At 44.5% G+C, this 17,332-nt stretch overlaps 1 protein-coding gene across 4 annotated transcripts in view; it reads left to right on the top strand.

Moving 5' to 3' along the window:
- The window catches only part of RBL1 (RB transcriptional corepressor like 1), a 95,918-nt gene extending 92,853 nt beyond the window's left edge, over positions 1 to 3,065 (top strand). For 2 of the 4 annotated variants that reach the window (XM_017859134.1, XM_017859131.1), the window contains exons 21-22: positions 178 to 342; positions 2,545 to 2,986. In XM_017859134.1, coding sequence (XP_017714623.1) covers positions 178 to 342; positions 2,545 to 2,715 — 336 coding nt within the window. In that variant the 3' untranslated portion in view covers positions 2,716 to 2,986. Of the gene's footprint in view, positions 1 to 177; positions 343 to 2,544 lie in introns of all 4 variants that reach the window. The other 2 variants (XM_017859133.1, XM_017859132.1) reach the window with 2 other exon arrangements.
- The last annotated feature ends 14,267 nt before the right edge of the window (positions 3,066 to 17,332 follow it).

Below are 17,332 nucleotides of genomic sequence, written 5' to 3'. Positions count from 1 at the left end.
GTTGTTGTAAAAAAAAAAAAAAAAAGTAATGGATCATTTTTTTTTTGCTTTTCTCAACCATAAATGAGCTTTTATAGTATAACTGATTCCTAACTAGGAGATACCATAAGAATAAAATATGGGATTCAAAACAAAGAAAACTTTTATCTAAAATATCTGACTTTTGGGTTATTTTAGATGGATGCTCCACCACTCTCTCCTTTTCCACATATTAAGCAACAGCCAGGCTCACCACGCCGCATTTCCCAACAGCACTCCATTTATATTTCCCCACACAAGAATGGGTCAGGTCTTACACCAAGAAGCGCTCTGCTGTACAAGTTCAATGGCAGCCCTTCTAAGGTAAGATGAATAGGCTAAAAGTTGGATTTCAGATTAACAGTCAGTAACTGTTAATCTTGCCTCTTTTTTTGTTTTTGGCCAAGTTTCTACTATACTAATAAAATATGAAATGTTAACTATGGCGTGTCTTCTCTCATCAAGAGCAGTATATTCAGTTTGAGGTAGTTTAATCCATTATTATTGACATAGTATTTGTGGAGTTCACTTTGAAAGTCCAGCATGTTTTCCTCTTCAAGCAAGATCTTGAGAAGGGACCAGTAAGGCAACATCTGCAAGTGGTCAGACCTGGGGGATGTCAAGTTGAAAGAAAGGCATTGGAAGTGAAAGTGCATTTGGTAGATGGCACCTAGGATAGGAAGACGTCTGAAAACACAAGCCTCCTCTTATGTACATAGACAGCTCTGTGATCATCTCCATCCTTATCCTTGTTGAGTGGTGAAGATGTGATATGGACATGACTGCTATTTTCAGATACTTCATGGACTGTCAAGCAGATCTGTTCAGTATGTCTCCAGAAGTCAGAATCAGTATAAACTGGAAGAAATTATAGTGAGGCATATTGTAACTCAGTCCAAATACATTGGCTCCTTCTTATTACTTTCCTATTAAGTTATACAGATGCCTACAGAGTTCTCACTATACTTGACAAAGTTGGCTAAGATAATATACCTGACTGGACACAGTGGCTCAAGCCTATAATCCTAGCACTTTGGGAGGCCAAGGCAGGCGGATTGCCTGAGCTCAGGAGTTCAAGACCAGCCTCGGCAACATGGCGAAACCCCGTCTCTACTAAAAATGCAAAAAATTAGCCAGGCATGATGGTCGCACCTGTAATCTCAGCTACTCTGCTCAGGAGGCTGAGGCAGGAGAATCACTTGAGCCTGGGAGGCGGAGGTTGCATTGAGCCGAGATCACCCCTTTTTCACTCCAGCCTGGGCGACAGAACGAGACTCTGTCTCAAAAAAAAAAGGTTGAAAAGCATTACTCTAAGGAAGAGGATCTCAAACTGTAGGGAGCTTTAAAATCATTGGGAGGGCTTGTTAAAACGGATTAGGGCCAGTCGCGGTGGCTCACGCCTGTAATCCCAGCACTTTGGGAGGCCGAGGCAGGCAGATCATGAGATCAGAAGTTCAAGACCAGCCTGGCCAACATGGTGAAACCCCGTCTCTACTAAAAATAGAAAAATTAGCCAGGCATGGTGGTCGGCACCTATAATCCCAGCTACTCAGGAGGCTGAGGCAGGAGAATCGCTTGAACCCAGTAGGCAGAGGTTGCAGTGAGCCGAGATTGTACCATTGCACTCCAGGCTGGGCGACAAGAGCAAGATTTCGTCTCAAAAACAAACAAAAAAAACAGATAAGGCCAGGCACAGTGACTCACCCCTGTCATCCCAGCACTTTGGGAGGCTGAGGTTGGGGGATCACTTGAGGCCAGGGGTTCAAGACCAGCCTGGCCAACATGGCAAAATCCTGTCTCTACTAAAAATACAAAAAAATAGTCAGGCATGGTGGCATGTGCCTGTAGTCCCAGCTAGGGAGGTTGAGGCAGGAGAATAGCTTGAGCCCAGGAGGCGGAGCTTGCAGTGAGCCAAGATCATGCCCTGCACTCCAGCCTGGGCAACAGAGAGAGAACCTGTCTCAAAAAAATTATAGATGCTTCTTCTGCTTCTGGTCTGGGTACTACACATCGAGAACTACTGTTATACAGTAAATTCAGTTGTTTTGGTTTTGTTTTTGAGACAGGGTCTCTGTTTCTCAGGCTGGAATACAGTGGCATGATCACTGCTTACTGCAGCCGCAACCTCCCCAGGCTCAGGTGATGCTCCTTAGCCTCCCGAGTAGCTGAGACTACAGGCACAAGCCACCACACCTGCCTAATTTTCGTATTTTTTGTAGAGACCAGGTTTGCCATGTTGCCCAGGCTAATCTCAAACTCCCGGGCTCAAGTGATTGAACCATCTTGGCCTCCCAAAGTGCTGGTATTACAGGCCACCACATCTGGTCTTAAATCTAATTTTTAAACCACCTGAAAAGATTAGGTCAAGCCATCCCTTATTAGGTTGTTCTAAGTTTTAAAAAGAATCCTTATCCCAGTGTGAAGATTTGGATAGAGGATAGAACACAGGAAAAAACAATTCACTTGGTTGTTTGCTGCCATTTCCCCTCTCCCTTTTTTACTCACACACGTTCTCTATTTCTGCAGAGTTTGAAAGAGATCAACAACATGATAAGGCAAGGTGAGCAGAGAACCAAGAAGCGAGTAATAGCCATCGATAGTGATGCAGAATCCCCTGCCAAACGTGTCTGTCAAGAAAATGATGATGTTTTACTGAAACGACTACAGGATGTTGTCAGTGAAAGAGCAAATCATTAATGTTCTTGTTTCTATGATAAAAGCACTTTCAGATTGTTCTGCAGAAAGTTAGAGCTCTGTCCTTCAAACCTTTTAGCCCTATGGATGGTAAATATTGCTGGATTATAAGAAAAAAAATTGCACAAAATGTGCTTTTAAAATATTTATCCAAAATCTAGTTGACAGAGATGTATTTTGAGTTGGATTGGAAAGGAATATTTTAAGTGCCTTTTAAAAATACTAATAGTGGCCGGGCGCGGTGGCTCAAGCCTGTAATTCCAGCACTTTGGGAGGCCGAGACGGGTGGATCGCGAGGTCAGGAGATCGAGACCAACCTAGCTAACACGGCGAAACCCCGTCTCTACTAAAAAAAATACAAAAAAAAAAAACTAGCCGGGCGAGTTGGCGGGCGCCTGTAGTCCCAGCTACTTGGGAGGCTGAGGCAGGAGAATGGCGTAAACCCGGGAGGCAGAGCTTGCAGTGAGCTGAGATCCGGCCACTGCACTCCAGCCTGGGCGACAGAGCGAGACTCCGTCTCAAAAAAAAAAAAAAAATACTAATAGTCCGGCCAGATGCAGTGGCTCACGCCTGTAATCCCAGGACTTTGGGAGGCCAAGGCGGGCAGATCACCTGAGGTCGGGAGTTTGAGACTAGCCTGACCAACATGGGAGAAAACCCCCCATCTCTACAAAAACAAAAATTAGGCCAGGTGTGGTGGCACATGCCTGTAATCCCAGCTACTTGGGAGGCTGAGGCAGAATTGCTTGAACCCAGGAAGCGGAGGTTTGTGGAGAGCCTAGGTTGCGCCACTGCACTCCAGCCTGGGCAACAAGAGTAAAACTCCATCTCAAAAATATATTAATAGGGATTATTTTTTTTAATGTGTGCTCCTTGAGTTAGTTTTCAAGATGAAATTAGGAGAAACCCCATAACTTTTAGCTCTCTTTTAAAATAAATGTCTCCTCCTCCTGTGTTTTGTAATATGAGGATAAATAATCTACTTTTGGTAAGCATGCTTTGAGATATTTGTATTCTCAATTTAATATTGAAGGAAGGGGTTGGTTCCCATAGTACCTGGCCAGAGGGTTATGTACCAGCCTCTCTCTGGCCCACTGTGGTAATTCCACATCCAGGTGCCACCACCATTCAGGGTTGTCTCCTTCTTGTGCCTTTTCTCTCCTTGAGCTTTATAAACAGATTTGTACCTGAACCCCAATGCTACACTCATCCTTGCTTTCCAGCCCTAAGCCATCTCAGCCTGATGTCACAACCCAATAGATGGGCACTTTCTTCTTTTGTAAACTATTATCATTTTGGTTTCTGCGACATTAACTTAATTATATATGATCATACTGACTCATGTAGTTCTCAAAATAGGCAGCTGCTTCTCAAGCCAGTAGAATAAAATTCAGTTAGTTATTAAAAACAAAATTCCTATTATTAAGATAACACCATGATTATGTGTGTTATACTATTTTTGAGATCGTAGTATCAGTCATTCTCAATATCTGAATCCCTAAGAATATTTTAAACCTTTTAAAAACCACATAAATATCATCTTATGCCTCATAATTCCAATATATTTAATACATCAGTAAAATAGCTGCTTATTATTTCCCCCGCTTTGTTCTCAGTATTGTTAGTACATCATGAGTTTCCTGCTAGTGTACCACTGGCTACTCCTGAAGATGTTTTTCCATACTAGGGATGCTTTTCAGTATTAGGGATGCTTTTTTCAGTGCTAGGGATGCTTTTCAGTACTAGGGATGCTTTCCAAAATATCACCTCTTACATTTACTTTTTCTAGTATGTCTGGAATCCCGAGGACATGAAAAAGCCACTTATAATTAATTTTGAGAAGTTTTATCAAATGTTTATGTTTCTAACTGCAAACCTTAATTTTGGAAAGGCACAGTGTTTAACTCACCTGTGTTTAACCATGGCTAATTTAAAATAGTCTAAGATTTGGCTCTCACTAATTAATATTCTCAATTTCATTTTCAATTTTAAGAAGAAAAGGGATTTTGGTCACATTTTTCTTGTAAATGAAAATTACATCCTCATTCTTTGTGTAGTATCTACACATTGTTATAAGCCAAAAAGCAAAGTCTGTCTTGAATCCTTGTACATATTTGTATGTTGCTATAATTGTTATTTTTATCTTAATTATTGTGCAAAATATAAATGAGCATTTGTACATTGACTGTATAAGAAACCATGGGCCGGGTCCTGTGACTCATGCCTGTAATCCCAACACTTTGGGAGGCCGAGGCAGGAGGATTGCTTCAGTCCAGGAGTTCCAGACTAACCTGGGCAACATAGTGAGCCCTCATCTCTACAAAAAATAAAAAAATTAGTTGGGTGTGATGGCATGTGCCTGTAGTCCCAGCTACTCAGGAGACTGACATGGGGGGATCACTTGAGGCTGGGAGATTGAGGCTGCAGTGAGCTGTGATTATACCACTACACTCCATCCTGGGTGAGAGGGCAAGACCCTTTCTCAGAAAAGGAAAAAAAGAATTCTGGACATGTTTTTATCAGTTTTCAGGACTTGGTATCAATGTACATAAAATGGCTAATAAAAACTGGAATTGAGATTATTGAAAAAAACTCTTTTCTGTATGACTGGAAGCAGTTGCACAGCTATCTAAAATCTGTCTGTTTTAATATCTACTTTATGACTTTAAAATTCCTTAGAATAACTTAAAAGTTAATGTTCCTGTGGTTTCCAGGGTCTAGGGGGAAAATGAAAAATAACTGCTTAATGGATACAGAGTTTTTTGCAGGGAGTGATGAAACTATTTTGGAACTTGATATAGGTGGGGTAGTAGTTGCATAACATTGTGAATTTACTAAATGCCACTGTATTGTACATTTTAAAATGGTTGATTTTGTGTTATGTAAATTTCACCTTAAATTTTTTTTTAAGTCTTAGATACTGTATTAGTCCATTTTCACGCTGCTGATAAAGAAATACCCGACCAAGACTGGGAAGAAAAAGAGGTTTAATGGACTTACAGTTCCACATGGCTGGGGAGGCCTCACAATCATGGCAAAAAGCAAGGAGGAGCAAGTCACATCTTATGTGGATGGTGGCAGGCAAAGAGAGAGCTTGTGCAGGGAAACTCCTGTTTTTTGTTTGTATGTTTGTTTGTTTTTGAGACAGAGTCTCGCACTGTCACCAGGCTGGAGTGCAGTGGTAGGATCTTGGCTCACTGCAACCTCTGCCTCCTGGGTTCAAGTGATTCTCCTGTCTCAGCCTCCCACGTAGCTGGTACTACAGGCACATGCCAGCACGCCCAGCTAAGTTTTGTATTTTTGTGGAGACAGGGTTTCACCATGTTGGCCAGGATGGTCTCGATCTCTTGACCTCGTGATCTGCCTGCCTCGACTTCCCAAAGTGCTGGGATTACAAGCGTGAGCCACCACACCCGGTGGAAACTCCCATTTTTAAAAGAATCAGATCTTGTGGGACACATTCACTATCACGAGAAGAGCCCAGGAAAGACCTGACCCCATAATTCAATCACCTCCCACTGGGTTTCTTCCACAACGTGTGGGAATTGTGGGAGTTACAATTCACAGTGAGATTTGGGTGGAGACACAGCCAAACCATATCATTCTTCCCCTGGCCCCTCCCAAATTTCATGTCCTCACATTTCAAAACCAATCATCCCTTCCTAACAGTCCCCCAAAGTCTTATTTCAGCCTTAACTCAGAACTCCACCATTTAGCATCTCATCTGAGATAAGGCAAGTCACTTCCATCTGTGAGCCTGTAAAATCAAAAGCAAGTAAGTTACTTCCGAGCTACAATAGGGGCATGGGCAGTGGGTAAATACAGCCGTTTCAAATGAGAAAAATTGTCCAAAACAAAGGGGCTACAGGCCGCTTGCAAGTCTGAAATTGAGTGGGGCAGTCAAATCTTAGAGCTCCAAAATGACCTCTTTTGACTCCATGTTTCACATCCAGGTCATGCTGATGCAAGAGGTGGGTTCCCATGGTCTTGGGCAGCTCCACCGCTGTGACTTTACCTCCCAGCCTCCCTCCCAGCTGCTTTCACAGGATGGTGTTGAGTGTCTGTGATTTTTCAAGGCACATGGTGCAAACTGTCAGTGGATCTACCATTCCGGGATCTGGAGGACAGTGGCCCTCTTCTCTCAGCTCCACTAGGCGGTGCCACAGTAGGGACTCCAACCCCACATTTCTTTTCCATACTGCCCTAGCCGAGGTTCTCCATGAGAGCCCTGCCCCTGCAGCAAACTTCTACCTGGACATCCAGGCATTTTCATGCATCCTCTGAAGTCTAGGCAGAGGTTCCCAAACCTCAGTTTTGACTTCTGTGCACACCATGTGAAAGCTGCCAAGGCTTGAGGCGCACACCCTCTGTATGGCCCAGGCTCTACATTGGCCCCCTTCAGTCACGGCTGAGCAGCTGGGACGTATAGCACCAAGTCCCTAGGCTGCAACCAGCATGGAGACCCTGGGCCCAGCCCACAAAACCACTTTTTCCTCTTAAGCCTCCAGGCCTGTGAATGGTGGGCAGGGGAGCGAGTATGATGAAGACCTCTCACATGCCCTGAAGATATTTTCCCCATTGTCTTGGTGATTAACATTCAGCTCCTCATTGCTTATGCAAATTTCTGCAGCCAGCTTGAATTTCTCCTCAGAAAATGGGATTTTCTTTTTTTGTTTGTTTTTTGTCTTGAGATGGAGTTTCGCTCTTGTTGCCCAGGCTGGAGTACAGTGGTGCAAACTCAGCTCACCACAACCTCCACCTCCCAGGTTCAAGTAATTCTCATGCCTCAGCCTCCCAAGTGGCTGGGACTACAGGCATGCGCCACCAAGCCCAGCTAATTTTCTATTTTTAGTAGAGATGGAGTTTCTCCATGTTGGTCAGACTGGTCTTGAACTCCCAACCTCAGGTAATCCACCTGCCTTGGCCTCCCAAAGTGCTGGGATTACAGGCATGAGCCACTGCACCTGGCCAGGATTTTCTTTTCTATCACATTGTCAGTCTGCAAATTTTCTGAACTTTTATGCTTTGCTTCCCTTATAAAACTGAATGCCAGCTGGGCACAGTGGTTCACGCCTATAATCCCAGCACTTTGGAAGGCCAAGGTGGGCAGATCAGGAGATCAAGACCATCCTAGCCAACATGGTAAAACCCTGTCTCCACTAAAAAATACAAAAATTAGCTTGGCGTGGTGGTGCACTCATGTAATCCCAGCTACTCAGGAGGCTAAGGCAGGAGAAATGCTTGAACCTGGGAGGTGGAGGTTGCAGTGAGCCGAGATCGTGCCACTGCTTTCCAGCTAGCAACACGGCGAGACTCCATCTCAAAAAAAAAAAAACTAAATGCCTTTAACAGCACCCAAGTCACCTCTTGAATGCTTTGCTGCTTAAAAATTTCTTCCACCAGATCCCTTAAAACATCTTTCTGAAGTTCAAAGTTCCACCAATCTCTAGGGCAGGGGCAAAATGCCGCCAGTAGATTTGCTAAAACATAACAAGAGTCACCTTTGCTCCAGTTCGCAACGAGTTTCTTATCTCCATCTAAGAGCACTTCATCCTGGATTTCATTGTCCATATTATTATCAGCATTTTGGTCAAAGCCATTCAGCAAGTTTCTAGGAAATTCAAAACTGTCCCACGTTTTCCTCTCTTCTTCTGGCCCTCCAAATTGTTCCAACCTCTGCCTATTTCCCAGTTCCAAAGTCACTTCCACATATTCACGTATCTCTTCAGCAGCACTCCACTTCTGGTACCAAATTGCTATATTAATCCATTTTCATGCTGCTAATAAAGACATACCTAAGAAGTAAAAAAGGCTTAATGGACTTACAGTTTCACATGGCTGGGGAGGCCTCACAATCATGGCAAAAGGCAAAGAGCAAGTCACATCTTACATGTATGGTGGCAGGCAAAGAGAGTTTGTGCAGGGAAACTCCCATTTTTAAAACCATCAGATTTCGTGAGATGTATTCACTATCATGAGAACAGCCCAGGAAAGACCCGCCACCATAATTCAATCACCTGCCACCAGGTTCCTCCCACGACACATGGGAATTGTGGGAGTTACAATTCAAAATGAGTTTTGGATGGGGACACACCCAAGCCATATCAGATACATATGAAGAAACAGGATTATTTCAAGGCCTTGGAATGAACATGTGAACTAAGTTATGATAGTTAATTAAGGAAATGGCTTATTACTCTCTTTGGAGTGCTTTCAAGGTGTATTTCTCCACAGGAGATGTACAGCTTAAAAAAAATTTTTTTTTTTTGAGAGGGTGTCTCGCACTTGTTGCCCAGGCCGGAGTGCAATGGCGTGATCTCAGCTCACTGCAACCTCTGCCTCCTGGGTTCAAGCAATTCTGCCTCAACCTCCTGAGTAGCTGGGATTTTAGGCTCCCACCACTATACCCAGCTAATTTTTTGTATTTTTATTAGTAGAGACAGGGTTTCACCATGTTTGCCAGGCTGGTCTCAAACTCCTGACCTCAGGTGATCCACCTGCCTTGGCGCCTCCCAAAGTGCTGAGATTACAGGCATGAGCCACCACACCTGGCCTTAAAAATTATTTCCTAATTAAGATCTTAATATGAGCCAAGTGCAGTGACTCATGCCTGTAATCCCAGCACTTCGGGAGGCCAAGGCAGAAGGATCACTTGAGGCCAAGAGTTGAAGACCAGCCTAAGAAACATAGTGAGACACCTGTCTCTACAAAAAAAAAAAAAAAAAAAAAAAAAAAAAAAAAAAAAAAAAAAAAGTGGTTAGGATGATTAGATTATATTGATTTTATAAAAGGGTAATGTTCCTGCTTGTTTTAATTTTGTTCCTTGTGAGTGCTTTCACTAAGTCAACAAGCATTTATTGACTCCCTACTCTGTTCCTACCCTCTGCTAGGTGCAAGGGATATAAAGATGAACTAGACATAGTTCCTGTGCTCAAGATATAATATTGCTGTAATAAGTATAGTAATACAGCTCTGTGCCAAGAGGGGTAGTTTAGCACAAAGAAGGAAGTGTTTTACTCTGCCTGAGCACATGTGCCAGAGGAACCTCCAAAAGGAGAGTCTTGCTCCATTGCCCAGCCTGGAGTGCAGTCATAATCTCCGCTGACTACAACCTCAACCTCCTGGGTTCAAGCAGTTGTCCTGCCTCAGCCTTCTGAGTAGCTGGGATTACAGGCACCTGCCACCATGCCTGGCTAACTTTTGTATTTTTAAGTAGAGACGAGGTTTCACCGTGTTGGTCAGGCTGATCTTGAACTCCTGACCTCAAGTGATCCACCTAGCCTCTGCTTCTCAAAGTGCTGGGATTACAGACGTGAGCCACAGTGCCCAGCCAGTAATTTCATCCTTGTGGGAGAATAACTGTTTGCCAGGACAGTAAAAGTATTCAAGACAAAGTGAGAATAAATTGTGGAAAGACCTAGATGTATGAAAGTACCATAGGTTTGGGAATTACAAGTAATTTAATTTTTTAAATCTTTACATGACCCTATTTGAAGATAATTTTGCAAGGCTGGACTGTAGCGTGCATATGCACAAGTGTCATAGAAAATAGGGCTAGAAAGGCAGGCAGGAGGCTTTCATGGTTGGGCTTTCAACAACAGGTTAAACAGCTCAGGCTTGATTATTTCTGGTGGTTCTCAACATTGGCTGCACCTGGGGAATTTTCTTTTCTTTTCTTTTTTTTTTTTTTTTTTTTTAAGATGGACTGTCACTGTTACCCAGGCTGGAGTGCAGTGGCGTGATCTGCAACCTCCATCTCCTGGGTTCAAGCAATCCACCAGCCTCAGACTCCCAAGTAGCTGGGACTATGAGCATGTGCTACCTGTTCAGGAGACTGAGGCAGGAGAATAGCTTGAACCTGGAAGGCGGAGGTTGCAGTGACCCGAGATTGAGCAACTGCACTCCAGCCTGGGTGATAAGACTGAGACTCCATCTCAAAAAAAAAAAAAAAAAAAACCTGAAACTGGGTAATTTACAAGAAGGGAGGTTTCAGCCAGGCACGGTGGCTCACGCCTATAATCCCATATAATCCCAACGTTTTGGGAGGCTGAGGAAGGTGGATCACTTGAGGTCAGGAGTTCGAGACCAGCCTGGCCAACATGGTGAAACCCTATCTCTACTACAAATACAAAAATTAGCCAGGCATGATGGCGGATGCCTGTGTCAAGCGCATCCGTGTGAAGAGACTACCAAACAGGCTTTGTGTGAGCAATAAAGCTGTTTATTCACTTGAGTGCAAGTGAGGTGAGTCCGAAAAGAGAGTCAGCGAAGGGAGATGGGGAAGGGGTTGCTTTATAGGAGTTGAGTAGGTAATGGAAAATTACAGCAAAAGGTGGTTATCTATTGTTAGCAGAGGAGGGGGTTACAAGGTGCATGGTGGAGAAATCATAAGACACATTGTCCAGAAGAATGTCACAAAGTCAATCGATTAGCTAAGGTAGGGCAGGGACAAGTCACAATAGTAAAATATTGTAATGTTAGTTAATCAGTTAAGGCAGGAACTGGCTGTTTTACTTCTTTGTAGTTTTTTTCTTTTGCTGCTCCAGATTTCTTGGCGCCTGCAGGCCACCTGGATGTGTATGCGCAGGTCACAGGGGTTATAATGACTGAGCTTCAGCTCAGAGGCCTGACAGCCTGTAATTCAAGCTATTTGGGAGGGAGGCTGAGGCAGGAGAATTGCTTGAACTTGGGAGGCGGAGGTTGCAGTGAGCCAAGATCACGCCATTGCACTCCAGCCTGGGTGACAGAACGAGACTCTGTCTTTAAAAAAAAAAAAAAAAAAAAAAAAAACAGTTTCATTGGCTCATCGTTCCACAGGCTGTACTGGAAGCATGGCTGGGGAGGCATCATGGCAAAAGGCGCAGGGCAGCAGGACCCTGGGCCTGGCTTGCAAAACCATTCTTCCCTCCTAGGCCTCTGCCCCCATTTTTCTGGGTGGGGCTGCTGCAAAGGTCTCTGAAATGCCTTTGAGGCCTTTTCCTCCTTGTTTTAGCTATTAGCACTTGGCTCCTCTTTACTTCTGCAAATTTCTGTAGCTGGCTTGAATTCCTGTCCTGAAAATGGATTTTTGTTTTGTTTTGTTTTTTTGTTTTTTGTTTTTTCTTTTGAGACAGAGTTTCCCTCTTGTTGCCCAGGCTGGAGTGCAATGACGTGATTTTGGCTCACTGCAACCTCCACCCTCCAGGTTCAAGTGATTCTTCTGCCTCACTCTCCCAAGTAGCTGGTACTATAGGCATGTGCCAACACGTCCGGATAATTTTTGTATTTTTAGTAGAGATGGGATTTCACCACATTGTCAATCAGCCTGGTCTCCAATTCCTGACCTCAGGTGATCCACCTGCCTCAGCCTCCCAAGGGTTTTTCTTTTCTACCACATGGCCAGGCTGCAAATTTTCCACACTTTCATGCTCTGCTTGCCTTTTAAATATAAGTTCCAGTTGTAGATCAACTCTTTATTCACACATATAAGCATACACTATTAGAAGCAGTCAGGCCACATCTCTAATGCTTTGCTCCCTAGAAATTTCTTCCACCAGATACCCTATATCATCTCTCTCAAGTTCAAATCTCCACAGATCTCTAGGGCAGCGGCACAATGCCACCAGTATCTTTGCTAAAGCATAACAAGAGTGACCTTTACTCCAGTTCCCAATAAGTTCCTTATCTCCATCTGAGACCACCTCACCCTGGACTTCATTGTCCAGATCACTCTCAGCATTTAGGTCACAATTTAACAAGTCTCTAGGAAGTTCCAAACTCTCCCTCATCTTTCTGTCATTTCTGAGCCCTCCAATCCATTCCAATCTCTACCCAGTACCCAATTCCAAAGCTGCTTCCATATATTCAGGTATCTTTATAGCAATGCCCCTACTTTCCAGTACCAATTTTCTGTATTAGTTTGTTCTCTCACAGCTATAAATGAATACCTGAAACTGGGTAATTTATAAGAAAAGAGGTTTAGTTGGCTCACAGTTCTGTGGGCTATACAGGAAGCTGGCTGGAGAGGCCTCAGGAAACTTACAATCATGGCGGAAAGTGAAGAGGAAGGAGGCACATCTTATGTGGCCAGAGCAGGAGGAAGAGAGAGCAGGGGGAGGGGCTACACACTTTTAAGCTACCAGATCTTGTGAGAAATCACTATCATGAGAACAGAAAGAGGGAAATGTGCCCCCATGATCCAATCACCTTCCACCAGGCCCCTCTGTAAGGAAAATGGCTGTGCTTCAGTCAGGAGTAGGCCGAGGCAGACATCCAGTACAGCATGACAGCAGGTTGGGACCACAGGTGCACAATTCCATGCACTATGTAATCACATTTATATAGCCATTTTGATGTATCCTGTTTGTGTGAGCTCATACCTGGCTTTGAGCCACTGTTGTCTATGAAAAATATAACTGCACTGCTGACTCTGTAGGAGAGAGAGAGAGATAATAAGACCATGTCCCAACTGCCTATGGTCCCTAGAGTGTTCTTTCAGCTACCCACCAGCTCCTCTTGGACCCCAGCTCAGGTTGGAACCTGACACCCTCTTCCAACACTGGGGATTACAGTTTGACATGAGATTTGGGTAGGGACACAGATCTAAACCGTATCAGGGAGCCACTGAAGAGGTTTTAATTTTAAATAGATCTACAATGACAAAATCTGATGTTTATTTTAGAGTTGCAGTTTCCTAATGAGCAAGGACAAGGATTATCTGAGAGACATGTTAACAATACTGATTCCTAGGCTCCACCCTTAACCAGTGAAATCATAATCTCCAGGGAATAGTTACTGAAACACCAGGAGTTCTATCTTGGTCTTGTTGCTGGCTGCATAGAAAGCCAATCGCTGCTGGGCACAGTGGCTCACGCCTGTAATCCCAGCACTTTGGGAGGCCAAGGCGGGCAGATCACCTGAGGTCAGGAGTTTGAGACCAGCCTGACCAATATGATGAAACCCTGTCTCTACTAAAATACAAAAATTAGCCAGGTGTGGTGGCATGCACCTGTAATCTCAGCTACTTGGGAGGCTGAGACAAGAGAATCACTTGAACCCGGGAGGCGGAGGTTGCAGTGAGCCAAGATCTCGCCATTGCACTCCAGCCTGGGCAACAAAAGCAAAACTCTGTCTCAAAAAAAAAAAGAAAAGAAAAGAAAAGAAAAAAAAAGCCCATCACTGAGACAAGTATTGCCAGAGAAGAGGGCTTTAATCATACTGCAGTTGAGGAGATGGCAGATCAGTCTCAAATCCATCTCCCTAAGCAATTAAATTCAGGCATTTATTTATCATGGAAGAAATATAACTTCATACAGAAAAATAGAAATTAAGGTGGGGTAAGGAAGAGGAGCTGGTCAAACAGGTAGTTGGATAGAGAATCATGATGGGTGAAGGGTCTGGCAACTCTCTGTCCTCATGCAGTGATCCTGGTGAGTTTCAGTTCCTAGATACTATCTGGAAGCCCTGATGGTTGGTTTCCTGAGAAAGAACTCAGATAAAACAAATATAACTTTATTAAGTTTTAAGACTGAGTTCATTTTGTTTTATTCAAAAGAAACTATAAGCATTAGTCCCATTAAGCAATTGACATCAGTTCTATGGGACAATTGGGCCAGTTTTAGTCCCCTCGCCCAACTTTCTATTTGTATCAATTCCTTAATCATAGGGAATCTGGTCATTGATATTTTTTTTTTTTTTTAAGATGGAGTCTCTCTGTCACCCAGCCTGGAGTGCAGTGGTGCAATCTCAGCTCACTGCAACCTCCACCTCCCAGATTCAAGCGATTCCCCGCTTCAGCCTCCTGAGTACCTGGGATTACAGGCACACACCACCACGCCCAGCTAATTTTCATATTTTTAGTAGAAACAGGGTTTCACTGTGTTGGCCAGGCTGGTCTCTAACTTCCGACCACAGGTGATCCACCCACCTCGGCCTCCCAAAGTGCTGGGATTACAGGCGTGAACCACCACACCCGGCCCACTTTTGCTGTTTTTTGGTCTATGTCTTCATGGACCAAAATCTCAAGGGGGCGTATATGATTCCAGCAAGGGTGGCTTTGCGGTTGGTGAAAGTGCTATCTAGCCAGGTCCAAGGGAGATGGGCAGGATTTCACCTGTGTCGTGTCTCATTGATGGGTCGTCTAAGGGTCCTCTGTAGAAAGGTAACTCTTGAATATTGAGAGGATGGTATCCCTCACTGGGGGTCATCTGGAGCTTGATGGCCAGAGGTGACAGGAAACAAATTGGGTTATCAGATTTAGAAGACATGGACCAAAAAGAAGCAAAAGTAGGAGACGAACAAGTGGGCATAAAAGAGGACAAACCAGGAGAACCATTTCCATGTTCCCTCCCAATCTGACCAACCCTAAGGGGCTTGTTCCCATAAATAGGAGACTCAATTTACAAGTTGTCTGATGTTACCTTATATTTTTCCAATTGATTTAACCAAAAGCAACATTTTTCATCTAAGGCTAAACAAATTATTCCCTGTGCTGCCATTAACATATGTAGTCCTCGGCAATTTGGGAGGACTATGGCTGCTAACAAGTCCATTTGTTCTTGCACGGCTATTAAGGTTTTAGCTGTGGCATCAGTGTTGTTGGCTATGTCTGCTGAGATATGGTCAAGGAGGCTTCTGTGACTTCGGCAATTCTGGTTCCCATACTGGATATAATGCCACGTTGAGCAAGAAGGGGAATTAATTGGATAGCCCTCTTCACCCTGGGCAAGATGGAATGCCTGGGCCGGGTGCGGTGGCTCACGCCTGTAACCCCAGCACTTTGGGAGGCTGAGATGGGTGGATCACCTGAGGTCAGGAGTTCGAGACCAGCCTGGCCAACATGGTGAAACTCTGTCTCTACTATAAATACAAAATTTAGCTGGGCACATGCCTATAATCCCAGCTACTAGGGGGGCTGAGGCAGGAGGATCACTTGAACCTGGGAGGCGGAGGTTGCAATGAGCTGGGATCGTGCCACTGCACTCTAGCCTGGGCAACAGAGTGAGACTGCGACTCAAAAAAAAAAAAAAGAATGCCCATAGATCCATAGATTGGTACTGAAGAGAGATTGCCAGGGGCTCTGAAGATGTCTGGGGATACACAGCCTATGGTTCACATTCCAGTCCAGTTAGCGTAGAGGCATTGGTGAAATAACTAGCCACAAATATAGAAGGCTCCTCGGGTCTTAAGTAGAGATGTCAAAAAGAAATAAAGGGGGCCGGGCACAATGACTCATGCCTGTAATCCCAGCACTTTGGGAGGCTGAGGCGGGCGGATCACGAGGTCAGGAGATTGAGACCATCCTGGCTAACACGGTGAAACCCTGTCTCTACTAACAATACAAAAACAAAATTAGCCGGGCGTAGTGGTCCGAGTAGCTGTAGTCCCAGCTACTCGGGAGGCTGATATAGGCGAATGGCGTGAACCTGGGAGGTGGAGCTTGCAGTGAGCCGAGATTGTGCCACTGTACTCCAGACTGGGCAACAGAGCAAGACTGTGTCTCAAAAGAAAGAAAGAAAGGGGTGCCACTTGCCCCCATTACCCGACAGGATTTGGAGGAAAGATGCCAGGAGAAGGTGGTCAGCATAAAGTAGACAGCTCTTGTATTTCGAAAGAAATGTATAGAGTCCTACCTGCCACTTCCAGAGTTGCCCTTGGCTTTGTTCCTTTAATGACAGTGTCTGATATGGAAGCTGGTGAGCAGAGAGCGCCTTCAGTTCAAGGCTCTTATTGGGTGGAGATCTGACCGGGAGGCTTTTTATCTCCTGGGACAGTCTTTCCAGTGGCCGAGCTTATGGCAGATTGGGCAGGCTATGCGTGGCATCCTTCCATTTGGGCAATTCCTTCTCTAGTGGCCTAGTCTTCCCCACTGATGGCAGTTACCTGGAGGAGTGTCTTGAAGGCAACCTGGAGGGGGCTGGTGGGCTTGCATAACAGCTAGTAGTTGAGCCTTCCTCTTGTCCCTACATTTTCGTTTTCCTTAGCTCTGTCCTCCTTGTCCTGATTTTGGTTATAAAAGATCAAGGAGGCTCATTTGAGGATTTCTGGCATAGGAGCACTGGGTCCTAAGGCTGACTTTTGTAATTATTCCTGATATCCAGGATGGCTTGGGTAAAGAAATGGTCCTTTAGGACTAGTTGTCCCTTGGGGGATTCTGGGTTTAAGTTGGTATGCTTAATATGGGTTTCCTGTAGCCTTTTGAGAAAGGCTATAGGATTTTTGGTAGGCCCCTGGTTTATGGTGGCTAACTTACTAGATTTTATAGACTTAACCTTACTTTATTATATTCCCTCTATTAGACACAGCAGCATGTGGTTCCCAGCCCATATTTTTGCTTGGATATTGTAGTCCCAGTTGGGGTCTTGTTGGGGAACAGCTGTAGCCCCTCGAGAGTAGTTGACGTTTGCCAGGTGTAATTCATCCCCACAGTGTTTGACTGCTTCCCAGATTCTGGTTTCTCTTTCTTCCTGTAAGAGGGCTTGTCCCAGGAGGATATTTATGTCCTTTCAAGTTAATCTAAATGTAAGGGCTGGCCAGGCACAGTGACTCATGCCTATAATCCCAGCACTTTGAGAGATTGAGGCAAGTGGATCACCTGAGGTCAGGAGTTCGAGACCAGCCTGACCAACATAGCGAAACTCTG

This window comes from Rhinopithecus bieti, unplaced genomic scaffold, assembly GCF_001698545.2.
Source record: "Rhinopithecus bieti isolate Rb0 unplaced genomic scaffold, ASM169854v2 scaffold_38981, whole genome shotgun sequence".
NCBI lineage: Eukaryota > Metazoa > Chordata > Mammalia > Primates > Cercopithecidae > Rhinopithecus > Rhinopithecus bieti.
Note: the sequence above shows the minus strand (reverse complement) of the source record. Positions and strands in the feature narration are given on the sequence as shown.